This window comes from Leuciscus leuciscus (genome assembly GCF_965113295.1).
Source record: "Leuciscus leuciscus genome assembly, chromosome: 16".
Lineage (NCBI taxonomy): Eukaryota > Metazoa > Chordata > Actinopteri > Cypriniformes > Leuciscidae > Leuciscus > Leuciscus leuciscus.
This window is the reverse complement of record NC_138740.1, coordinates 9,428,288-9,456,282: the sequence shown is the minus strand read 5'-3', so window position 1 is coordinate 9,456,282 and position 27,995 is coordinate 9,428,288. Positions and strand designations below refer to the sequence as shown.

General features: G+C 37.0%; 1 protein-coding gene and 2 long non-coding RNA genes across 3 annotated transcripts in view; 1 reads left to right on the top strand and 2 right to left on the bottom strand.

Moving 5' to 3' along the window:
• The window catches only part of LOC309477997, a 46,713-nt gene that overhangs the window by 5,442 nt on the left and 13,276 nt on the right, over positions 1–27,995 (bottom strand). The gene's annotated exons all lie outside the window — the stretch shown is intronic.
• Positions 46–26,966, top strand: mpp1 (MAGUK p55 scaffold protein 1). The gene is made up of 12 exons (XM_082141347.1): positions 46–354; positions 12,461–12,589; positions 12,874–12,952; positions 17,574–17,659; positions 18,259–18,327; positions 19,667–19,863; positions 19,976–20,082; positions 21,002–21,082; positions 23,448–23,528; positions 24,695–24,897; positions 25,086–25,160; positions 26,255–26,966. The coding sequence occupies exons 1-12, from the start codon at positions 232–234 to the stop codon at positions 26,429–26,431; spliced, it is 1,407 nt and encodes a 468-aa protein (XP_081997473.1). The 5' UTR covers positions 46–231; the 3' UTR covers positions 26,432–26,966.
• LOC309478057 lies at positions 1,361–2,354 on the bottom strand. Its single transcript, XR_014198794.1, has 2 exons — positions 1,911–2,354; positions 1,361–1,841 (listed from the first exon to the last, which is right to left on the bottom strand). It is a non-coding gene; the product is annotated as an uncharacterized lncRNA (long non-coding RNA).

The window sequence follows — 27,995 nt, the reverse complement described above, 5'->3', positions numbered from 1 at the left end:
TCCAGCCCCCTCCTCATACTACTGTTTATGTGCTTTGTCGGCTGTGTCTTGTCTCTTGCGCAAACTCCGGACTTCGAGCCCGAATCTCAAGCTTTATCTTCAACTATCTCAAGCTTTCTTATCACGTCGTGTCGCTCTACTGACCCACCCCTTTCGGACCTTGAGCAGACCCAACGCGGTCCACACTATTTTCCCTTTTTTTTCTACCCCCACCCCCTCAAACTGTGAAACATGACATTAAATTCTAATAAAAACGAACCTGCTGTCACTCTGGAGCGTGTGAACAGCGCGCGAACGGCTCTCTCCGATCTCTATCTGGAACAGCTGCTGCAGAATAAACCCAAGTCTGACAAGGTAAGAGGATTCGCATTAAACAACACGATCTAGAACGCGACTCATTTCCTTATTTCAGCATTTCCATTTGACAATCGGATGTTGACCGTGTCTGTCGATAGTTTTTTATCAGTGTCACAGATATACGAGTTTCTTCTTGTGTACTGAGGGATGAAGATTTGCTGGTTTAGACTGGTCTGGTGCAGCCCGGTTTGACATCACACACCGCTGCTCAGAACAACTTCCCTCTTCATACCATTAGATGTTTTGACCATTAGATGTTTTGACGATTTCAGCCTTGAAATAGTTCGCAAATTTTACATGACTCACATATACAGGCTTTGAATACATTATAGAATATTATTTTGCATGACGCATCGTGACGTCACGTTAATAGTGGCTGGGAAGTCCGATTCATTTCTGCGAATCGGTTCGTTCGAACACTATCAACCGATCTTTAAAAAAAGTTACGGTGATTATTTTTAATGCCATGACGTTTTTCCAATACGTTTACGTGTTTAATTTGTTTTTCTGTTTAGCTATTAAGGCCTCCGGAGAATCGCTCAGATAGTCTGCTTTGTGAACAAATCTTTCATAACGTTTAGTGAACCGGTTCACCAATTCATTGAAAAGAAACGATTCATTTACGCTATAGATACTGGCAGCTGTGTGCGCGTCGTTTCTCTCTGGAACAAATACATTCATTTATATAAGTATGTAATTTAATGCTGGTGGGCATTTTTTTTTCTCTGTGTCTGGAAACATATTCTTATGCTCTCAGATAATTTAAGACAGGCCTACTGTTTCTACTTTTTGTTGATGTTATACTCGAATCACCGGTCATATCAAACGACTAGTTTGCAAATAAATAAGGAATTTGTATTGCTTAAAGGTGGCTCTTTTATAGCTCAATACATCTAGTAGAGTTCAGTTAGTTTATGTATGAACTTTTTTTCTGACACAAGTCTGTCAATTGTGGATACATTAACAGTATAAGAGTTTTAATATTTAATGTAGATATAATAGCTCAGATTATTTGAAAAAATAAATAATCCTGAGCAGTGAGTCTGGGGTCTTTTTTAAGGAGTAAATATAACTTACTTACTTGAAAGTGTCACTTCAGGTAAAGTCTTAATTTAATGTTGTTCCTTTCTAGGTTAAACAATAGATACAACAAAAGTGATCTCATTAATTATTCTATGGGCTAGCAAAGATTATGATCACACCATATAACATTTATCTTAAAACACAATCATACTTTGACTGATAATTTAATCAATCATCATAGTAATGTCTCAGATTCACAAGTCAACTCATCATTATTACCAGTCTCTCTACTCTTTACTTTTATGAGTTAACGTCATTAACTGCTTTTCCTTTTATTATCAGCAGTGCTGGTGATTGTTCAAAAGAAGTTCATAGACCTGGGATTAGGGATGATCAGATTATGATTTTGCTTGTCCGATTTCCTTTCCTTTTTTGATATAGCCTACATATATATATATAGCCTATATATATATATATATATATATATATATATATATATATATATATATATATATATATATATTTACAACCAAATGAGCGGATTCCAATACTAATTGCAGATTTTTTTCTCTCTTTCTTTAAGCAACAGGCAAGAACGATTGCAAATGGTACATGAACATGAATTTGAAATTAAATTACAAATTAATTTGTATTTTATTATTATTGAGCAAAAAACAGAATGGTCTGACGTTATAGTAGCTTTGTAAAATTGCATAAAACCAGAGCCCGTCTACGGAGAGCTTTGGCACTTCCTATTAGCCCCATTGTATCGATCTTGGTTGCAGTTCCATTAGAATTCCACTGGAGGTGATCGCGGGCGAGTGCAGAGTGAATGGGAGTCTATGGGGCTAGACGGCTAAATGTGTCTCTTTCACCCGATTGCCGTTGAGAAATCTTAAATTTTATTGTAGGTTTTGCAAGTTCAACATGGGTTATAGGTCGAAAATTGAATGAACGAGTACTTATGTCCTTTCGATTTCGATTTCTAACACGCTAGCATTCTGCTAATGAACGCTGATTGGTCAGTGAAGGACTGATTACGACCAGAGATGCCGCTTGATGGCATCGTGGCATCCGAAGCGGGACCAGAAACAAACAAAACAAAAACTCTTCTAGCACGTGTATTTACCTGTGTCAGCTGTGTTGTGTGTTTACCTGTGTCAGCTGTGTTGTCGATGCCTTGAGAGAAAAGAAAGTGTAGAGCACGAAAGCACCAAAGTGACTGAAGGATTGCCGTAAAGCAGTATCTCTGGTCGAACGATGTGTATGACGTCATTGACATTTTAAAAGACTTTTTAAAGCAAATAAGTGACTCTAAAAAATCTAACACCCAGCAATGTGTAATTTCTTTGCATCTCCTTTCGAATACAACATTCAAATTACTAGACAAAATTTATATCCTGAGAAAAGTGGATTTTGATGGGTATAGCGCCATAGACCTTCATTCATTCTGCACTCGCCTGCGAGCGCCCCCGCATGGACAGAGACGTGTTACTGCAGCCAGTCCAGAAACCGGAAGTAAGCAGAGAGTGCCAATACGCTGATTTCACGCAGCCGCCATTTTGAAATCGAAAGTGAGGCTCCGGTGGGAAGAACCCCGGAAGTAAAGATAAACAACAATGCCTTGGATTACCAACCTGAAGCTGCTGCCGCGATTTACACTATTGGATGTTAATATCCAATATAGGATATGTATATAGTTCATTCCTGCTTCGTTTTTTACATTCTGAATTATATATAAAAAAAATTTATTTTATTTATAAATGAATTTCACTGTATATAGTCTAAAGTATGAAAGAAATGTTTGTACATTTTTAGAATTGACACAACATCATTAAACACAACAATACGCGATCACATTCACGACTCTCCTGTGATTAAAGGCGACACTTCCGGTTTTCTTCCCACCGGAGCCTCACTTTCGATTTCAAAATAACGGCTGCGTGAAATCAGCGTATTCTCTTCCTATTAGACATTCTCTGATAAAACCAAAATAAAATAATTAAAAACATTATTAAGTGCAATCAAAAGATGTCAATGTGATTTTAAGATAAAATTAAATTACAATCATACACAGAATAGCCTATATTGCCTTTATTCATGGCTTTTCTTTCAACAGCTTATGTAAGCTTTTTTTTTTTTTTTTTTTTACAAAAACAAGCATTTCAACTTTGTCACAAGCTAGACTTTTTCTTTTCTCGTCCACCACGAGCCGAGCTGAACCAACATTCATGGTCTTGTGCTGGGTGCACACAGTTACGTTCACAATTGTGCAGCAATTGACCAACTCTAGTTCGCTTCTTGGTATATGTGTATGTTTAGCATCATCAACACATTTAAAATACTCATTGTGTTCTTCTGGATGATGGACTTCCAAATGTCAGATCAAATTTGTCGTGCCAAATTTCCTCACTGTAATATTTATATTGGGAAAGACACATTCCCGTTTACACCTGGAGCCAACTGCATAAACATAGCCATTGTGTTAAGACTGTGACAGGTTTATTGGCCAAATCTACAGACTTTCAGCTATTTGCAATAAAAAAATTAAACAAAAAAGTAATTGAAATAGCTCAACACAACAAAAGTGGTTTCCCCAAATTCACATGAAAATGCAAAATTATTCAACACCCTGAATATAATCCCTCACAACAACACACATCTGCCAAACAGGTGTTGTCTGATGCAACTAATCAAGGGCTTCATTAGTTGCACCAGGTGTGCTTGAGCTAGAACACATTAAATATGTGAACTGGCTAGGTTTGTTGAGTGTCACGTTTAACTGCATGTTAGAAATATGGCTAAGTCAAAAGAATGGTCCAAAAAGTTAAGAGAAGATATCATCACCCTTGTTATGATGCTTTTCATCCTCTGGCACTGGAAACCTGCAGTGTTTGGAAGGCAAGATGGATTCATTTTTGTATATCAGGAAATTATAGTAGAAAACGTCATGCCGTCAGTGAGGAAGCTGAAGCTTGGGCATCATTGGACATTCCAACAGGACAATGATCCCAAGCATACCTCAAATTCCACCAATGCTTGGTTTCAGAAGAAGTCCTGGAAGATTCTACAGTGGCCTCACATTCACCTGACTTGAACCCATAGAAAATCTCTGGTGGGATTTGAAGAAGGCGGTTACAGCACGCAAACCCAAGAATATTACTGAACTGGAGGCCATTGTTCATGTGGAAAGGGCTAATATTCCTCAGAAATGCTGCCAGAAGCTGATGTCTGGTTGTACTTGTTTGCAGCAGGTAATAACAGTAAAAGCCTGTTCTACTAAAGCCTGAAGTACTAAAGATGCTTGCCATGTAGGGGTTGAATAATTTTGAGATTGCAGAAGACTGATTGAATTTGGGGAAACCACTTGTTGTGTTGAGCTATTTCAATTACTTTTGTTTCATTTGTTCATTGCAAACAGCTGAAAGTCTATAGATTTTGCCAATAAACCTGATAAATAAAATAAATAAATAATAATAAATAAATAAAATGTATATTTATGGGCTTTTTCAGTTATTTCTATGCAAATGGATGAAATAAGCTCACAGAACTTTCATTTGCATGCATAATGAGACAACAGAAAAAGATGAGGAGAGCAGCCACTTTTGTTTATGCAATAATAACCGCAAGACCCCGTCGAAAGCTGTGGGTTCACGCTAGAAGTCAGGACTGGTGGAAGAACATTGTGCTCGGTATGATGTCCATCTTCGAGGATGCAATGATTGTTTTTCATGTTTCATGTTCCCTTTTGCCCCGGCAAAATTAAAAACCCACCTGACCAGTGCGCTTCCCAACAACGCGTCCCACAATGATAACGCTTTAGGTCAGTAGACGGAGAGTTGGCAGTCATTTTCGACTGTTCGAAAACATTCGGCCACATGAGAGTTTATACTACAAAAGCAATCCGGTCAAATGTGTTTAAGACTAACTCTGAAAGTGGTCGAAAGTGGGCAAGCTCAAAATGTTTAAAACCCCCGTTTACACCTGTATTTAGCGTCGTAAAAAAATGAAATCTCTTAAAATCTGCTTTAAACAAGTTGGCAAATACTCTTCCTTTTTTTTTATATATTGGTGTAGCAATAGATATCCAATAAATATTTGTATGTAATAATCAGTATACAAAAATCTAATGTTTACAATAAAGCCCGACTGTGTTATTTTATGTTAAATCCTAAATTGAAATCAAAACTATTTATTTTACGGTACAAAGATGGAAACCTTAAATATATTCTGATGCTGACTGTCCTGATTCAGTACTAATATTGGCCAATAACATTGTGGCACCAGTATACTGTGAATTGTCATCAGAATATCACTTGTAAGTGGATCTTTTGACTGAACATGTAAGCTACCCTAGCATTTACCACCTAGAAACACTTTAACTCTTTTTAAATGAGAATCATGGAGATAATAAACAAAACAGTTTGCTGCAACCAACATCACCAACATCTCATCAGAATAGCAAACCTGTACAGTGGTATTGCTGACAGGGGTCTATTGGACTCTGAGCATTGTGGGTGCTGGCTTGCTGGCACAGCACCTTCTAGTCATAGATCTACAATGCTTCACTTCACTAGTCAAACTGAAGAAGCACACGCTTTCTATAAATAGAAGCCATAACTTTCTCTGCAGATAAAAGGGGGGAAGTCTGGAGAACAGTTTGTAGCTGCTTGTGTAAAACACAGTGTCCCTGTATTGTGTTTGCTTTAGATAAAAGCAAAAGACATGTAGCTTCCCTGTTCACACATGGGTGATTGTAAGTGCTGAGACTCTAGTACATCTATGAGTAGCTGGTCTACCGTGGAAATGGATATTCCCCATGTAAACGTTTTGCAAAATCTTGCCAAAATGTGAGCACAACTTATATAAATAAATATAAATTAGCTGGACCATTTTTTTTTTTTGGGTTAGTGTTGGTGTGATGAGTTTTTGGAAACTTTATGTGTAAATGATTCTTATGTAAATACATCTGGTTATTCAGGCCAGAAAAGTAGCTACACTTTATTCCTCTTAAATTGTTACACTGATCGAGCCATATTAAAAATCAAAGTACAAATTACCATACGGGGAGAAAGAGGAAATCTGACAGCTCGGCACTGGCACCATCATGTAAGTGTTAGGGGTGGGCAATATGACCAAATTCTTATTTCACAATATGAGAAATGTTATTTCACGATAACGATATATATCACAATCTAGTTATTTTGTGTTATTTTATCTCATTTATGTTATTAGAAATAAGAAAAAAAGAATCAAATTACTAACAATAGGACAAAAACTAAAAATATTAATTAAATTGTTGTTTTTTCAGGTACAATAGGTTTATTTAACATGTTAGAATTAGTACAACATTTAATAATCAAATGTAAAAAATAAAATATTGCATTGTAGAATTCACTGTATGAATTAAATATACATGTATTAAAGCTAAAAAAAAAGTAATTCAGTCAAGAACAGTGATATATTTTCTCTTTTGTTTGGTTCACATTAATCACACAGAGCAGAAGCTAGGTATATTAGGCTGCTGTCACTTTAAGACCAAACGTACGGATCCATCATACGGTTTACACCCAACTGTATACCTTTACTTGAGACATAATCGGCTATGATTACATAAATACTCTGATAATAGATCACTATAAATGTGTAATGTGAAACTGCTTTGAAACGAAGTGTATTGTGAAAAGCGCTATACAAATACATGTGAATTGAATTGAATTGAATTGAATTGAATTTAAGCGCTATAAGACGTGAAAGAAAACTGAAATTGCTATTGATAAACTAATAGACGCGGCTTTCCGTGCACATGCTTACGCTGTGTGTCAGTCAATATGCACCGCATGAGTTCTTCTTCACTGCTTATTGTGCTTAATAACACTTTTTAACATCGAGAACATCCCAAACTCGTGATCGCCTTCTGAGAGACAGCTTTCTGTGCGCGCACTTTGGCAGTGTACCAGTCAGCAGGAGCACCGTACCGAGGTTCTTTCAGGAAATATTGCGTTCATAACTCTTTTTAACATCAAACATGTCCTGCTCTTTATATTCTCATTCATGCATTTCATCACTCTGAAGTGTCAATAGTGCTGTACATTTACAAGCCACGATATAGCAAAATCTCTAATGATAGACATTTATACATTGGTAATGATATATATCGTCATACTCATACCACCCAGCCCTAGTAGGTGTTATACATATATTGTGTGAATAAAATATTGTATTTATATGCGTACTGTGGAGACCCATGACATTTTTTTAATCAGATAGATAGCAGTCTAATCGAACAAGATTTATGAAGTGACCCTTTCAGGCAGGTTGGTCTACATGGTTTGGAAGATGACACAGCTAAATCTCAGTAGTGTTGTTTTAGCTTGTGTTCGCTCAATGCAGTCGTCATAGATCAGCTTTGTCCCCCAGGGCTCAAGACGTGAGAGTCAACACACTGAGTCACCCAGTCTATCACACTGGTTTTGGTGAAGTGCACTGCAGTGCGTATCTCCAGAGCTCTTCTTTCTCTTAGATTTGTTTGCTTGCTTTAGATGGAGAATAAAAGACTGCAGAGTTTCAGAAGGAGGTGTTTGAAGTGATGTACATGATAAATGATTTCATGGGATAAATGGGTTTTTTCTTTGTCTATTGAGTCACATGACAGTCCTGACACAGTGAAACTCTAAAGTAGGAAGTGTAGCGAGCTGAATAAGGACATCATGGTGCAGACCATTATTTTGACATTGGGAATGAGGATGTGTTAGGGCCTGCCACAGATTTTCATCTTCCTCAAATCCACCACAATTTTTTGGGAGTGTACAAATAAAGTGCCCAATTAGCATTACAGTCAATGGTTGGATATGGATATGGGATTTGCTTCCAGAGAATATGACCTCTGGCTGCTGTAAACTGCAATATCTGTAGTTATGCCAACACTGAATTCTACTTGAAGTGTTGATTTCACAAGACCTGAGTCAACAAGTTTCTTTGCATGGACACGCATTAGTAGGTTCTCTTTAGCTGACTCATGCATTGATGTTTTATCAGCCAAATCATGGCATGCAAACTTTGCTCAGGATGTTTGGCTGTTTCCTATGAACATGTGACTTCCCTCTAATGACGACAGCTGTGTCAGCAGTATGAAGCGAGTTTACAGGAGGCTTTACTAGGAATGGGGACCAAACTTTACTTTCAAGGGCACTGACCGGATTACGTCGGTACTACCGAGTACCGTTTCACATTAAATCAATCGGAGAGAACGCATCTGGGCACGAGAGTATTTAAATACGAATCCTGCATGTTCTGCATGTCTCTGTGTGAATGAATGGCGTAGATGCGTGGTTTCATTTACCACACACTCACACATTGTGGAAAACAAAACATTTCATAGAACATTTTTAAAGGTTTTTTTAATGAATTAAATAAGTAGCTGGGAGCCTACTATTTACGGGTAAATATAGTATACAAACATCGCAGACAAGCAGTGTGCATTGACAATTGTCAACTTGTGTGTTTAAGGGCATTGAGACATGATATTAAACTTGCACCTCTGCCTAATGTGTTCTGGCAGATGCTATATTTAATTTTATACTCAATTGAATTAAGTGTAAATGTATATGAGTAAGCACACGTTTCAGGATTATCATACAGTACATGTGTGTGTTATGTGTGTAAATGGGTTTCTGCAGAGAATCCATACGATCAGGAAATTTTAGAGCCCTGATTTGATTTGCTTAGTTTAGTCTCCCAGATTTGGGGCTCCTCTTCTGTCCTGTTATCTCACACTAATGGACCCGGCCATAATACCTTTCACTGACACTATCCTGTTTAGGCAGAGAAATAAATGCAGAGCATTATCTAACATGCTTTTATTCAATTACTGACTAAAAGTTTTCTTATGGAGGTTTAGACAAAAGCATCTTTTGATAGTTGATTATGACCTAAATGTCATATAATGTGTCAAGTCAATTTTATTTGTATACTATAGCGCTTTTCACAATACACGTTGTTTGTTTCAAAGTAGCTTTACAGAAAATCATGATGTTAATATTTATAACATCTTAATATCCTTATGCATATAGATGATATATCGCAGTCTAGTCAAATGTATTTGTTCCATTTGTTAAACAGGTTATTGCCAAAACTTGTCATGTGTCAGGGATTTCAAAGAATGTTTTTACACTGCTGTTTTTCATTAAAACTTTAGGTGTGTCAAGTTCAAACTGAAAAGATTCATGGCTAGACCATGACAAGCGAGATTTTGTGTCATTCTTTGCTTTCAAAAACAACCTCTTTCAACAGGCTTGTTAAAGATGTTAAAGGCTGCAGTAATCTAATCCTAAGAGTTTGTTCATATGAGTCTAATCTTCTGTTTCTAATAATTGCCCTGGTCTAATGGAAGGTGCCAGCTATAATACATGTTGATGAATTGGCAATTAATAAAACCATGAACCAAACTCTCCTGTCTCAGCTACAACTAATGTTTGAGGACTGGTCAAAGTAGACGTAGCTCACTGGCAGCCAATGAAGACATGCTGGTATTTTGCAAATTTGTTACAAACCTACATACGTTCAAGCAGGAAGTAAGACTGTAATTATTGATGAAGAAAAAAAGGGACACTTTAATTAAGTGTTTTAGTTCTGCTTTTTTCTCCTTGCCTTTTTTGTCCATTCAATGGAAGTCAGTTGGCACCAATACTTTTTGCTACCAACATTCTTCAAAATATAAGTCATTAAGTTTTGGGATGACATGAGCGGGGATGATATCATATTTAAATTATGGGGTGAACTTTGCCTTTAAGGAAAAGGTGTCACATCTTATCCCACTGCCGCTCACGTGGAAACCGCATAAAAACATAGTGGATTTCACAATGTGGGAAAACATCATACTTCATCACAATATCTAGCTGACACCGGATTATGCTGGTTATCAAAACCTGACATCAGCCAATCGTCAGTCATCATGTCTTAAAAGCCGAGTTCCAAAGTCCTGATCGTGTGATACTAATGTGGTGTAAACTTTGCCCTGAGCTCGGGTCATTGATACACTGTTGATATTCAGCATGTAAGAGCTTTTCTTATATCACTGATTGAAGGGTTGTAAAATGAAGACATGGCATTTTTATGCATGTCTTCATAGAATGATTAAAATGACTGACTGCTGCCCCCTAGATCCACTGCTGTGCCTGTGAAAGCAGATGATTGACTAACAGCATCTCTGTGAGATCATTTTGCTCAAAAATAGGCTAATGCATGAGGGCAGGTTACCAGAAATAGTTTTACCATAGTCCTGAACAATAAATAATTACAGAAGTTGACCTGAAAAGAAAACTGTCAATAAAAGAAAAAAAAAAAATACGGAGAATGCAACATATTAAGCTTGTTATGAATTGTATCTGTGCAACAACACATAAAATCATGCTTTTGTAGCTAAAAGCGTTTGTGTTAATGTGCTTGAGTTAAAAAAATGTTTAAGCCTAAAGCTTCGGTCACACTATACTTTGAGCACTTCTGACACTGCAATGAATAAGATATGATGTCATGCTCTGTGGTGTCTTTTGTAAAAGCATAAATTCAACAACAACAACAACAACAATTATTACAAGATGTAAAAACACACAATCTACTCCACTTTCCTGCAATGTAGAAACATTCTAATTCAGCTAACACCGCGTTTGCACCAGAAGAAAGCGTGCCGACGTGGCAAAAGCAAATATAACCCATTATAATCAGTGATGCTGTTTACACTGGATCTGGGGCGACACAACAAATACCCGACGCTAAACTGATGCCCCATGCCTCTATTTCAGATGTACTTTAAGCGCTCGCGCTACTTTTGACACAAAGAACAAATTATTTTTTGCTTGCAACGGCTGCTTTGTCTCGTCCAGTGTAGACAGCCTCAAGCTGACTCAACAACTGTTGCGTCCTGTGTAGACACGGTGTTAGAGATCACGCTGAGATGTCTTTTTCTTCTTTTGGTCACACATCTTCATGCAGGTCAGAGTTCACCAAACTTGAATTTTGGAAGGCAGCAAAATACACAACGTTTCGCACAAGAGTGCATTTCCAGTCTCTTGCATTCACATGGGCATTCGTCCCTGTGCGGTATTTTATTTAGCAGGTTTAGGTGTCTAGTTTGTAATAAATGTGTTAATTCAAAATAAAGTCATTAATTTTATTTTAAATTAAATGAATTAATCCTTTTCTAATAGTCACATTCAATTGGAACTTCACCAAATGGATCTCGTTTGTGATTTCATTGACTTGAGTGACTTGATCTCAAAGTTAGGTAATGAACTGCCAGTTACCTGAAAACAGGCTAGTTTGTTAAGAACCTGACTATCCAGCATAAAGGTAAATACAGAGATGATTATAGTCATTGTAATGTATGAACAAAATTAACGTAGATTTGCAACTTTATTCTTGTCAATAAAAATGAATGTCAAAATTTTGAACCACTAATGAAAAGTTGGATATATACATTAAAACAAATATTTAAAAACTTGCTCTATTTAACATATTAATAACAGAGCACTATAGAAGGTACCATTATTAAGTTGTGATGAAGTTTGTTTAGTCATGCTAGTCAAGCCCCCTCATCAGACAACATAACCATGCCAACCTGTTCCCAGCACTGCAGGATTTAATGAAGTGTTAAAATGTGGCCGTTTAATCGTTAACCCAGGACAGATGTCCACAATGACTCCTTAATTCTCCTCCTCTATCATACCACTTTATTTTAAGCCAAGACAAAGTTCTTATATAGCCTATGTTTGGTTACACTATATTTTAAGGTGTCCTTTTTTACAGTATAAATTATACATTTAAGTATCGAGTAATATTAATTAACAACGTACTCACTATAGGGTTAGGATTAGCGATAGTTGCATGTAATTATGCATAATTTGCTGTTATTACAATAGTAATTGTAACATGTATAACAATGTTATAAATGTGAATGTTATTTTCCTTCCTAATATCCCGTCACAGATACATGGATTCAGCTAAGACAAAGCTAATTATTAGGATCTCAAAGGTTTGGTTCCTGTAATACAGAGCTTAATGTGCTCCCTGTTTGCATTCCCAGGCCGCCATGCAGACATATGACAACAAAGGACAGGAAGTCTTCACCAACGGCAGCGCGGGCCACATGAACGGCAAAGACGTAACCAAGATGAGAGAAGTGGCCTTTGAGAAGAACGCCTCTGAGCCACTGGTATTATACCTTTTATTTTTATGTGTAAATAAATGTGTTCTTTTGTATTTACAAAATCATAATTTGAATTATCTTTAAAGGAATAATTCACAGATTCATTCTGTTATTATTTACTTGTGTTGTATGCTTGTATGCTGTTATTTCTTCAATGGAACAAAAAAAGGAGTATTTTAAGAAGATCTTATCCAGTTCATAGTGACCATGTCTACTGAGCTCCAAAATGAAAAGAAGTTTTGAAGTCTCCAAACAGCAGAAGTGTAATATTGTGTTTTGTGTCTATTCAGGGTGTAACTCTTAAGCTGAATGAAAAGCAGAGGTGTACAGTGGCCAGAATATTGCATGGAGGGATGATACACAGACAAGGTACAGTGTATTATTGGTTTGTTTGTGAACAATTATGCAGTTTCCATAAGGGATGTCCCGAGCCAGTCTCAAGGATCGGTATTGGTCCGATTAAGCTTTTTTTACTGATCGGTATCGACTATCCTAAAGCCGGGTGCACACTGTGCGATTTATAATAGTCCTTTGCGATTGTTGCTTGTCAGACTTGTATGAACATGATCACCGCTGTAATCCATGTCACACTGTATGATCTCAGTTGTCATTAATCTAAGACTGTACGACAGTCAAGACGCGTTAAAAACGGACGCACGCAAGAAAACTTGTCCGGAGTTTTACATCATCAATCAATGACACGTACGTGCACAGTGAGCTGCATTACACGCGGGATTGAAATGGTGGCTACAAAGAAATCTTTAACGTTAACTTTGGTCACTGCTTGTCTTGTAAAACGAAGACAATTTGACGGTTGTCGTTAGAGAAGTCACACTGCAGGACTGCGAGTCAAATCTTCTGACTCTGCCAGAATTTCATCTGAGGTAAAATTTTATCGCAACGGTCATGAATCGGCTGTCGGTGAACATGTCAAACTAACGATGAAAGACTTTAGGTTTTAGCCTAGGATCAGAGGATTCTTTTAGGATTTGCAAAATTTGTCTCAGACGGCCAAATCGCTATTACGCAGGTGTCGTGCAGTAGGTGGCGGCAAGCACATTCAAGTGAATTTGAATTTTCCAACCGCCGTTAAAAGGAAAAGAAGCAGCTCAATTGAACCAATGAGGTCTGTTCTAGCGCGCCAGAAACTTATCAACGCTTCCCCGTGACTTTTAGCACTAAAATAGCTTCGCTACTGAATCACTAAGTTATATTTCTCGGCAACAAGGAGGTAACATCGCTGGTTTTTAAGTAATTAAACTCACAGCTTCATTGTTTATAGAGAGAGATGCTGAACCAGTGGCAGAACTAGAGTTTTATACATGGGGTGACCAGTGGGTGGCCACTGCTACTTTCGGGGGCACACACACACACACACACAGTGGAAGGAATTGGGTAATTCTGTTTGTGTCTATAAGTGTTGAAAAATGCCCACAGGCAAAACAATAAGCTGAATCTTGACTTACCGGTACAGAATATTCGAGCCATGAATTGTCCTTACACCAGGAGCTGTTGAAAGCCCTTTTCCTAGTACCACGCTGAATTCTGGGAAATGTTTTTAATCATGGCTGTACAGGACCCTCTTCTCTGGATCTAGAGATGTCTGAAATGCAAAAAAAATAATATTATAATAATATAATGTTAAATAATGTGTCACATCTCTATGGAAATGTATAATTAAGGGATCCACAAGAGTAGATACTAACAACTGCTAACTCAACTGTGTAGTTTAAAGTAAAGGTCTGGCCTATCACTGGGTCCTTTTGGAACAACAAATCTGGTGCTTGATGCAGTTGGGAGGGGCTCCATGACATCTCCTGGCAGCTCTGGCTCACTGTCTTGCTCAGAACCACAGGTATCTGTGTCCTCCCTTGATGCATCTATTTATAACACAAAAACCATTAGTGTATAATCACAATATAACTGCCACAGCCATCAACAACAAGAACACACATGAACCAACATTTTAAAGGTCCAAACCTGTATGACCTTCTTCTATGGAACACAAAAGAAGATATTGGTAACCACACAGTTTTGGTTCCCATCAACATCCATTGTATAGAAAGAAAAAATACAATGGAAGTCAACGGGAACCCAAAACTATTTGGTTACCAACATGCTTTAAAATATCTTATTTTTGTGTTCATTTTTGGGTGAACTATCCTTTTAATCTGACAAAATCATCTCAACTTAAATTCCTGAATTTGGTATGTGATTGACCGCCTGTGTCTGGTAGATGTTCCTGAAGTCTGACCACACTGACTCTGAGGTAGGGAGCTGCTCTGGGGTCCAGTGGTGATGCAAGGGCTGGGGTCTGTTTGCACCTGGTCTCCCCGTTTGTGCTTCTTTAAAAATAACTCTGATATCTCTCCCTTTCTTTTCATGTTTAATTGGTCATGTGCAAAAATATGACAACCTGTGGTTACATCTAATCATCCAATTACCAACATTTTTATCTTAACTCTTTCCCGCCAGCATAAAAAAAAAAAAGAAGTTGTCAGCCACCGCCAGCGTTTTTGTTCATTTTCACAATTTCATGGCACCCCGGAATATTTTGATATATGAATATCTGAACATGCAATATACCAAAAGAAAGAACAGACCCTCTGCTTTATATATATATATGTTTTATTCTAGCTTCGTGCATACTTTTTTATCAACACTTTAATGTTGGTAAGTTTCATTAAAGCTGCCGTCGGCAACCCTGGAAGATTGAGTGGACTTACCCAAAATTTTGAATGTTTACAACTCTCATGCCCCTCCCCCACTATCAACGAATACCCTCCCATCGATTTTGTGCTCGTCAGTGCGTGTGCACCAGATTTTCTGTGAACGCGCCCGTCTCATCAGCATCGATCAACACCATGGAGTAACTCATAAAGTAAATGGTTGATAAAGCACAATTACCTGTCGAGAAGAAATGTTGCAAGCTCTGCATCCATCTTGAACCCAATTAAATCACGTAAATCTCTCCACCTTTCAAATGCCGATCCGATGTTGATCCTGGTTTTATTAAGGGCACGGTCGCTTTCTTTCTTTACTTCTTTCTTTTCAACAGTTGTTCTCTTTTCCTGGGTTGTTTTTGACCTCCTAGCTCTTGAGGTTAACCGAGGAATTGGAATCTTTTCCGCCATCACTCTTCGTTACTGTGCGAACTTCAGGCGTGTGCATGTGATTGTAACGTGTGCGAGGGGGAGTGGGATCTGTGGTGTGTGCACGACCTGTGATTTGACAGTCAGATCTCACACCCCCCTGCGCTGATTGGACCCGATGATCCGGGAGTGGTGGATTTTTGCAAAACAAATAGGTGGAGTTAGAAACTCTGTTTTTTTTCTAAAACCACCTTATTTATGTTGTTCTGTCGGATTATAGTGTTGATTTCACTGAATATGATAAAAAAAATTTTTGCAGACGGCAGCTTTAAAGGAGAACTTGGTAACTTTTTTAACTTAATAAAACTGTCTAGAAATCATTTGGATGGTTAAACAACCTGTTCTGGTGATATTGGTGACTTTCCCCGCTCCCCCCAGCGTTCCCAGGCGGAAAACCAACCTTGCAACTTGCAACACTACCGTCCCGGCAAGTTAGAAATTGGAAGTCTCGTGAGAAGCGAGAACTAGAACGAGAACGAGCGCGAAACACAAATTGCTTTACGGCAATTCGACATAAACACACACGCATGTATGAAGTATTACCAGATTACCCACCTCGGTAGACATAGCTCCACGCGATACAGTTGGCTTGCTCCGATCAAAACAAACGCACATGAGCAGCGGTAGAGAGGGGGAGGAGGCCGCCGCAAATGAGTCTTTTACCACTGTGTTGTGAAATATACGCCCCCCCCACAGCTGTAGGGGGAGCTCGTGGGGAAAACATGCGACAACAAAAGGGAAAATCAGCGAAGAAGTGACTAGAGTTCGCTAGAGTTACCGAGTTCTCCTTTAAAAAAAAAAACATGAGCAAACAGCTGAGAAAATCTTATTTTTATCAAAGACTACATCCAGATCAGATTCAGAATGATGATCAAAACACAGATGAGTAGATCGAGTCCATCAGCACCCTACACCTCCAAAGCGTCACAGTCCTATAGTGATCGCATTATGATATCACTTGTTTCTGCTTCTTCTTTGCCTGCGTTTTGATCTGGAGGTACTCGTTCAGGAGATGCGTAATAGAGCAAACAACCCTGATGCTAAACCTTAAAAACGTTCAAATTTCAAATATGATGTTTTCTTATTCTTTGGTATCTTGCAACCAAATTCTCTCATCCTCTGCTCGTCCGTTTGAAAACTGTGCGCGCTGCCGGCGAACGTAAAAAAAAAAATGGGGTTGGCACCCCGGACACCCCTCTGGCTCCGCCACTGCACTGAACAGATGCAGGTAATTCACACACGGACACAGGTAATTCAAACACGCATCTCTCTCTCTCTCTCTCTCTCTCTCTCTCTCTCTCTCTCTCTCTCTCTCTCTCTCTCTCTCTCTCTCTTGATAATGAATTCAAATAAATGCTAAAACTCATTCATTTAAATAAATGTAATCTTACTCACTACTTAATCTCTGTGTCTGATTCAAAGCGGCAAAATGCTAGATCTAACAAGCCGTAACTAACTAAAATATCCGCTATTTTTACCCTTCTGGTCAAATATTGTGCAGCAAACATCAATAACAGCTTTAACTTGTCAACGTTGGCAAACGACAAGCAGGATAATCCACGGCTAGCTGTGCATTAAATTATTTGAATTCACTCAGCTTCGCGTCGTGCACTAAAATTGTTTAATGCACAGCTAGCTGTGGGTTATCCCTTATGTATTTATATACAGGCCTCTAAATTTAACCAAACATTAGGAAAATATAAGAATCGGATCAGTATCGGCAGATACTCAATATGCAATGACTCGGATAAAAAAATAAACTGGATCGGTACATCCCTAGTTTCCATAGAGCTCAATGGATAACTGCTTAACTCTTTTTTTTTCTTTTTTTTTTACAGGTTCTTTACATGAAGGCGATGAAATCGCAGAGATCAATGGGAAAAGTGTTGCTAATGAAAGTGTAGACCAACTGCAGAAGATTCTGGTGGGTTGTTGTGTCTGCACACTGAAAAAGAAGTACACTTTTAACATTAACTTTTAAAAAGTGTGCTTATTACAGAAATAACACTTTAAAAAAGAAAATGCTAAAGTGTAAACTGATTGTAATGTCTTCGTACACTTAATTGCACGTTATTGTAACTTTTAAGTAAAATTTTATTTGATATAAAAATACAAGTGTACTTGAGTGTGTTAAGAAACGTAATCAGTGGCCTTTTATTTAATTAATACTATGTTATTGGCAAGTACAGATTTATATATATATATGCATATACATTACTGTATACATAAATAAGAAAGATATGTTTTTTGCATTACACTAATTAGAATTTGCTGTGAAACTGAGCAAAGAAAGCGTAAGTGTAAATTGCTACTATCTGTTAGTAACTTTTTGTGTAAATACTTTATTAAAAGATTAACTTTAAATTGTGATTTGCTTGTTGCTTGACTAGCTACAGTTTCAAAGCAGCTTCTCCAACACTAGAACATTTTGAGCAGTTTTTAAGAGGAATTGACACTCAGAGATGATATTTGTGATTATGTTACTTTTTATTGTATGTTGTTGGGTGCTTTTTAACATTACAGAAAGACACAAACGGTGTTGTCACATTGAAAATCATCCCCAATCAGCAAAGTCGCCATATGGCATGTGAGGTGAGTAAAACAGCAGCAAAATCAATCTCACATCATACCTTTTTCTTGCTTCATTTTATTATTATTATTTTTTATGATCACAATCAACTCATCTCGCTTTACCCTTTGATCTGTAAATATGCGCTCAAATGTGATTTGATCACTTCTTTCTTTGTCTATTCTGTATCCTTGATTAAATTAAGGTGTGGGGTTTATCATGGGAATGGGAAACCAATGAAAGACACAGGTGACTATTTAAGCATCAATAGCAGATAACTGTACACTTACTTTTCTCATTAGATGAAGTAACTTCAAACCCTCTTCTGCCATCTTCTGGTCACACAGCGTCAAACTGCACTGCAGTTGATTGTGAAACATTGCTTGACGTTGTGATGAGCTATGGCAGTTTTCTAAATCCTCTTTCACCATATACAAGTAACCATTGTGCTACGTTTAAGTCAGAACATCTAGTTCCATCTAGAGTTTTGCTTATCTGTTTTAGACTGTATTTGCACTAGCTGTAGATATTGTCACTAAAATCATTCTATCTATCTATCTATCTATCTATCTATCTATCTATCTATCTATCTATCTATCTATCTATCTATCTATCTATCTATCTATCTATCTATCTGTCTGCTTTCTATCTGTCTATCTATCTATCTATCTATCTATCTATCTATCTATCTGTCTGTCTGTCTGTCTATCTATCTGTCTGCTTTATATCTATCTATCTATCTATCTATCTATCTATCTATCTATCTATCTGCTTTCTATCTATCTATATCTATCTATCTATCTATCTGTCTGTCTGCTTATTATCTATCTATATCTTATATATAAAGAATGATTTCTGAAGGATCATGTGACAGTGAAGACTGGAGTAAATCACAGGCATAAATTACAAAATATATTAAAATAGAAAACAGTTATTTTAAATTGTAATAACATTTGCTTATTGTAACAATATTGTTATTTTACTGTATTTTTGATCAAATAAATGCAGCCTTGATGAGCATTAAAATAAATCTTAATTATTTATTTAAATCTTTAATGACAATTAAATTAAAAGAATAGTTAAACCAAAAATGAATGCATTACATAAGGGGAAACTTATCTATTTATGTATTTATTTTGAAGATGCTAGTTATAGCTTCAACTTAAATTGAACTGAATTCTACAACAGGATGATGTTTATATACACAACATGATTTACTCAAGTGGGACATGTTCCTGGATTCGTTGACCCTGGAGAAACCGACCGCTAAAATTGGAAGGCACTGATTGGCTAAATCATCTTTATGAAGCACTTGTGATGGTTTTATGAGAGAGTAATGTTTTCCGAATAATGTTTTTGCAGATGTATATGAGAGCACAGTTTGACTATGACCCTGCCAAAGATGACCTGATCCCATGCAAAGAAGCTGGCCTGAAATTCCAAACGGGCGACATTATTCATATCATCAATAAGAAAGATCCAAACTGGTGGCAAGGAAAGGTGGACAGCTCCTCCACAGACTTTGCAGGACTCATCCCTTCTCCAGAACTTCAGGAATGGTGCGTTCTGACCTGCATTTGATGACTGTTCAACATTCGCAAGTAATTAGTGATGTACGTTTAAGATCTCCCTCTCTTTCACACAAACTAAACATTTCTGATGTTTCTTCAGGCGAGTAGCAAGCAAAAGCAAAGCGACACGGGAAGCCGGACAATCCTGCAGTCCTTTTGGCAAGAAGAAGAAATGCAAAGACAAATACCTGGCCAAACACAGCTCAAGTTAGTGAAGCTCACCTCTTTATAATTTCTAAGGCCTGTTTTACATCATTATTTTGAGAAAATGCTCTTATAACACTCTTTTGAAAAATAAGGCTTTTATAAAGCAATATAAAATTCTAGCGCAAACTACTTACCCATTGTTTGAAAATGCACTTTCGGTGCTGCACTAAATGCAGGTTATTTAAAGGTGCATTGCGCAAGTCTCTGAGTTTTTGCAGAAGTATGCCCCCTCTGGCGGCACGCTCACGGACCGTTTTCTTTTTTTTATCTTACGTGGAGTTTGCGTTGGTGTTTGAAATGAACTATAAGCCGGTCTCTTAGAATCCATCTTCTACGGAGAATGGCGGCGAATACACAAACCTGCCAGACAGCCAGGTGAGCGTGCCGTGAACGCGCATGACGTCACGCCCAGTCTCAAATTCCGACCCGAATCCCTCTTATTTATTTTACTGTACAGGATTATAGAGACAATCGCAGTGATCAGAGAAGGGCTCATTTAGCCCATTAGGCAATTGTTTAAGCATGTATGGGTTAGAAAACGGGTATTTTTAACATGAAAAGTTGCGCAATGCACCTTTAAGCTGTTGATAATCTGCACTTTAAATTTGTGTTCCATTCCATGTAGATTCATTTTCTTTTTGGATATAAAGGTGACAGACACCCCTACTAATGTAAATATGATTTCACTATGATGAGTTATTCTCCAATGCCATCTCCCAATAACCATTTTATGGCTGTAATTAAAACATACTCATTGTGGTAACCCAGAAATCATTGTGTTTTCTGTATAGAGCTTTAGCTCTGTTACGCAGCTCAAAAGGTGTCTGAGTTAAAGCAACAACATGAGTATGGTCCTGTAAAAAAGGCCTTAGACAGATGCACTTGTCAAGCATTAACTGATGAATTTTTTCTTCCTCAGTCTTTGACCAGCTTGATGTAATATCCTATGAAGAAGTGGTGAGACTTCCTGCATTCATCCGAAAAACTCTGGTTCTGATCGGTAAGCATTATCATACCCTATTAACTTTAAATATTGTGCCTCCGTCACCTTTGACACAGCTTAGACCAGCAGGGAATTCTTGGGAATGGAGGATTTATGTGTCACATAAACAAAAATAAAATAAAACTTTTAATTGCAGCAGTTCATTATTTTCCAAAACAACGAAAACTCTAGATCAAAAACATGAATTGAACAACCAACTAACTAAGATGAGATCGGACAATGAACAGAACTAAGGCTACGTTCACACTGCAGAGCTTAATGCTCAATTCCGATTTTTTGAAAAAATTCGATTTTTTTGCAAGGCCGTTCACATTTCCAATTAAATGCGACCTTTTGTGATCTCCTGTGTGAACGTGAAATGACCCAGAAGTGACCCGCATGCGCAGAAGAGTACTCAACGGTCAACGACGTCACTTGTTGTTTGCGGAAGTAGCTAAACTTTAACTGTGATTCTCTCACACACACACACACACACACACACACACGAGCGCGCGCAGCGACCGTTACACAAGAGCCAGACAGCAGCCGCTGACCTATCTAATATCAGATTCAGCACAAATAAATTAACATAACGTATATATATAATGGCCGTGGGCTTTTTTTATTTTATTTTTAATTAACGGGCTCGTCGAGGTCGACCCGTTCGGCAGATTTACCTCAGCTCGACGAATATGCAGTCCGTTTTCAAACCGACGACTACTTCAACGCAGGATTTATGACGTTTTTCGCGTATCAATGACGTGCGGGTCGGATAAATGCGACCTGGCCGTTCAGACTGAAGTCGCATTTGAAAAGATCGGATATGTATCGGATTTGGGACCACATACCCAAGTGGCCTGGGTCGCATTTGAAAAGATCGGATCTGTGTCGTTCAGACTGTCATGAAAAGATCAGATACAGGTCGCATAGGGGCAAAAAAATCGGAATTGGGTCGTTTCAGCCTGCAGTGTGAACGTAGCCTTACACAGGGCTTAAATACACAGGTAGATAATCAAAGAAACTCAGAACAGGTGCGTAACTAAATCAGTAACCATGACAACCAACTCAAAGCACTGAGACAGGCGGACAGGCAGGTAAAAACAAAACTAGAGCACAAAGCAAACAGACGTTATGGGAGTACATATCATCATGGGCTCTTTTCACAGTCCCTTTTGGACTGTGATGACGTGTCTGCACAGTTATTAACATCGTAAATCTAGCTCAAAGTATAAAAAAATTGTGTTATATTACCTTTAAAGACATTAAATTTAACATTCAACGATAATATTGATCTGCCTGCATTGACACCATTATATGAGAACTGAACTGAGCTGGATGATGACATCATGGTTTTGAAACTGAAACATCTCTGAGCTTACATTTTCATTCATATGTAAAAGTATGGTATTTGGGGTAAAAGGCACCCCTGCTGTTGGGGCTAAAGGCACGATAATTAACATTATAATAAATATCTGGCTGACTTTTCCATTTGTTGACATGACATGGTTAGATTAAGATGGTAAATATCATATATTAAGTTGGGTGTCCACCCTAGAGATAATCACCATATTTATAATGAAGCCATCATTCTTAAAAAATATGACATTAATCATATCATATAATAAAATATTATTTATTGTTACTACTGTACATATATTTAATAGTTATGGGATCTCCTTCAATGCTTTCAAAATCTTTACTTTATTTTTTAAATAATTTTGTTTCTGTATTTATTAAAATGAACATTAATGAACAAAAATCTATTATTTTATCAAAATAAACCAAAAATAGTACAAACTTTGCTGAAGTGATTGTTTTGAAAAAGTATTAACTTTGGCTAAAATAATATGTTTTTAATAATGTCTAAGTAATTGTATCAATACGGTGTGCCTTTTGCCCCATGCTGGTTGTACCCCGTGTGTCTGTGGGGCAATAGCTCCACCTCGCCACCGCATACACTTATCAGATTTTTAAACAAAATAAACCACTTTTATGGTTATTTTCACACAAAATCTGTTGCTCCATCAATGTTCAATACAAGCTTCTTTTTTTCTTTTTTTCTTTTGCAATCATACACTATTAGAGAAGTGAAAAGCTCATTTTCTTAAGATGTGCCTTTAGCCCCTTTGTACCCTACTTCAAATAAAGTTTAATTATAATATTTAAATCAGGAAGTCTCAAGTGATACGTCAGTAAATATGTTAATGATTTTGTAGTATACTTATTATAAATATAATACATATATAAATACATTTTGGTATAGTTTTTTTTTCATTAAGGTAAATTAGCATGTAGATCCACAAAAAGGAGCTTAATATTTGAAAATGTGCAGCTAAGTTTACAGGCTAAAATGTTATATTTAATGTTTTGCTCTTGTTTAAAGGTGCACCTGGAGTTGGAAGGAGCCATATTAAAAATGCATTGCTGACTAAATATCCTGAGAAGTTCGCCTACCCAGCACCACGTATGTACACTCCAAAGTCTTCCACCTGTATTTAGGAATTTTAAACAGTGTTTAGGAATGTTTAAACATAGCAAAACAATTATATACAGTGGCAAATCCATGTATGGATACCTTGCTGAAAAATCCAGTATTGCTGTTCACCAGCATAAGGTATTTTTTATTTAATTTAATTTTTTTGCTTGATAACAGCTTGACTATACTGGTTCACCAGCTAGACCAGCATTATACCAACTCGTAAAAAGACCGGACCAACATGGATTTCACGCTGGTTTATTTAGGATTTTTCAGCACAGTAGTTCACCTAAAAATGTGTCATTCATTACTCACCTATATTAGCAATGTCAAGTTGACATGCCACACCATTTTTATTGTTTATGTACTTAAAGCGAAATCGCAAAACAAATGGATACGAGGTCATTTTGAACAAAATCTAGCCAAAACAAAACCATGACTGTTTGCATAATAAGGTAGGTTTACTATGGGCCCCAGCAATATTTTCAGGTTCCTTTCTTGACTCAATAAATTTCTTCATCAAGGTCAGACATGAGTAAAAATGAACACACTGGAGTGCTACTTTATAGTTGAAATTCAATTCAAGTTGTTAGTCAATGGCTACCGCCAATTTTCTTGTTACCAACATTCTTCAGAATATCTTCTTCTCCTTCTTTTTGTCAATTTCGTCTGTTTTTCTATGTAAGTATGTGCTAGATGGACATCTTTGTTTGTTTCTTTTAATGCAGCACTCATGTTAAACGAAGTTCAACTTTTTAAAAATGTGTCACTAGACCTTGCGCCTTTTAAAAATGTTAATTTTCTATTTTAAAATGCAAAAACATGTTAGGCTGTTTTGACAACTTTTTGCTTCAAAATTATTTTCTTAATTTATAGATTTATTTTGTTTTCCAGCATCCTATCATCCTTAAAACAAGATCAATTTTACTTGAGAAACAAAACTGAATAAGATCTATATAAGACTATAAGATCTATATAAGCCTAGAAGATGATATATATTTCAAAGATTTAAAGATTCATATACATTTATTATGTATTCTCTGTAAACAAGTTATACGGAGTTTTGCTTCTTAAATACTTTTTTTTTTTTTTTACAATTGTTCACTGGAAAACATGACAAAATAATGAATCATAAATAAAAAATGTCTTTGCAGACACCACTAGACCTCCAAAGAAGGACGAGGAGAATGGCAAAGAATATTACTTTATTTCCAATGATGAAATGACCAAATGTATCGTCGGGAATCAGCTACTTGAATATGGCAGTCACCAGGGACACATGTTTGGTACAAAGATCGAAACTGTTGACAAGATTCACGCACAGGGTAAAATTGCTCTGCTGGATGTGGAACCACAGGTAATGCCACACTGTTGACTCAGCTATTAAATAACCATAGCATTTGATCCCAAGCATTGTGCTGTCAAGTTTTGCACAGAAAACACCATTCACATTTTCTTAAAAAAAACTAGTTTGTTTTTATTTTGATGAACGGTCACTATTTCTACCCTTGTCAGTCAATTGCTTTCTGAACTCTTTTTTTCCAGACGCTGAAAGTACTCAGAACGGCAGAGTTTGCTCCTCTTGTGATGTTCATTGCTCCTACTAACACTGGCAATCAGGTTAGAAACTGATTCATTCAGGCTTTAAGCCCCAGGGGCCAGATTCACAAAACTTTCTTAAGAATAAAATTGTTTTTGTATTTCCAATACATTTTTTACAAAAAAAGTATTTCCAAAAATACTTCTTAAGAATGTTCTTAACATTGTTCTTAAGACAAAACTTGAAAAGAAATCAAATTCGAGCTTTCAATAATGATTATTTTGGTAATAGAGTAATTGGTCGATTATTTTGATGATTATTCGACTAATCGGATTTTTTTTTTGTGGTAATAATAATAGACTAAGTGAACAATAGCCAATAAAATGAATTAAAATACATATATAATAACAATGAGGCAATAATAGTTGGTTCAAATAAAGTATCAAAAACAAGTGATCATATGGTTTTGTTGAACACTGTTACTGTGAATACAAAATGTAATATACACAATATAAACAATCAACTTATGCGCCACTTCTGGTATTTTGCCAGTTAATCGACATGGGTAAATTGCAATCAAGGATTTTTTTTTAAATCAAGTACTCAAATTTAATCAAGGAATCATGGCAGGCCTATTAAAAACCATCGTAAATAACTTTTCAAAGTTAGGATAACCTCCAACTTGTCTTAAATCCTCAAAGGTAATATCTTTTATGCTTTTATTGGGTTGTTTCAAATTCATTTTTGCACTTAAGCATTACAACATAACACTAGCTTACATGTATTGCATATTACTGCTAATAGGGTTGTGCATGTTTCCTTTGAAGTTACACCAATGTAAACAATGATTGATCCTGATTATGCGTGAATCAACCGTTTGCTGAATTTGAATTCAGGAACAATCAATTCAGCACAAATGAGAGAGCTTGTTCACCAGGACTGAAAACTACTACTCTAGAGAGAGCCAAAATACAGCATTTAAGAAAATATTTGAGAACATTTTATCTCAAGTAATTATTTCACAAGAAGATTTTTGTGAATCTGGTCCAATAAGCCCACCCTTAAGGCCCACCCAATATGCCCACCTATCCATGCTTACGACCTGAAGTTTATAATAAAGCAATATTTCCTTTGTACACTGAAGATTTGTAATCTATGCTTTTCTACTTTTCAGTCAGAGGCAGTGCAGAACATCCAGAAAGAATCCGATGGCATCCTCAGTTCATACCGCCACTTCTTCGATGAAATTCTCGTCAACAATGATGTAGATGAGAGTGTTAAGGGTGTAGAGGAGGCCATCGAGAGAGCCTCCTCAACCCCACAGTGGGTGCCAATCTCATGGGTGTACTAAAAACCCCAGTCCCTTTCCCTAATCTCCCCTCCAAATATACCATAAGAGTAAACCACGCTCACACAGTCATCAAGACAGTTTGCACATGAATAAGTGGTTTATAGAATGTTTTAAAAAAGCAATAAGTTTGTTCTTTTTGTTTAATATGTGAATGATTTTTAAATGCCAGAGTGCTATAACCATACCAGTACAGTATATATATATATATATATAGCAGTAAGCGATGACATTGTTAGCGATGCAAAAAGGACCTCTACTGTGATTCAAAATACCACTCAGTTCATTTTTGATCTTCCCTGGAGTTTCAGTGTATTTTTTTATACCATGTACCATGGTGTTCTTCTTAAATATAATTACGTAAAAAAAATTAAATAAAAAAAAACATGTTAAAAACACAGGGAAATTATATCAATCTATATTTGAAAGCAGGTTTGTCTTGTCCTGAAATGTTTCTCATTATGATATATGGTTTTACCTCAAGTCATAATGTAAGGCACTTTTAAAAGAACTGAATAAACGTCTCCCCACACTTCAATTGTGACTCTCTGTGTTAAAAAATGGAAAACGTTTAGGTTACTAATGTAACCTTAGTTCCCTGAGATGACGGGAATGAGCATTGCGTCAGTTACTGATGCTTATGGGGAAAACTCTGTTTTTCTCAGAATACTGAAGACAAATGGCATTTCAGCCCACCAAAACAGGCAGGGCCGACTGCCTATTTAAGTCGTGCTGATTGCCAATTTCGTCAGAATTTTTCGACTGAGGAGCAGGAGCTTCGACAAGCTACGTAATGCTCGTTCCTGTTAGGAAACCAAGGTTATGGACCCATGGGGCATGACACCACTAGGAAAAACCCTGCATTTGGGGACTGGTTAAGCAGATAATATCTGTGCCTGAAGAGTAGGGCCTTCCAAGTTCCAAAACAAGTCAAGTCAAATGTATTTATATAGCGCTTTTTAATACAGATTGTTTAAAAGCAGCTTTACAGAGATAACAGGAAAATAATGCAAAAAAGTTAATAGCATCGAAGTCCAGCTTAAGAAAGTTCAATGATGTTTCATTTTTGTTGTAAAAAAGTTATTAATTTAGTTAATTTATACATACGGCCGCTCTTGAGAAAACCGTGATGGCATCATCCAGCTCAGTTCAGCTCTCATATAATGGTGTCAATGCAGGCAGATAAATATTATTGTTGAATATTTAATCAAATGTTAAATTGAATGTCCCCAACTAAGTAAGCCAAAAGCCAATGGCCTTCACAAAGGTGAAAAAGGTGATAGTGGCAAGGAACCAAAACTCCATCAGGGCAGAATGGAGAAAAAAAACCTTGGGAGAAACCATGATCAGTCGGGGGGGCAGTTTGATTATTATTCAGGCAGCATTATAGGTCAGAAGTCAGATTGGATTTGACAATCAGAATATTATCCAGTTCCAACAAGGTGGACGGTGAGGACCAGTCGGCCGCTGTACAGATATCCTCGATGGACACTCCGCTAGACCAAGAGGAGGGCATACCCCTGGTGGAGTGGGCCCTCACCCCTATAGGGCACTGCAAGTCCAAGGA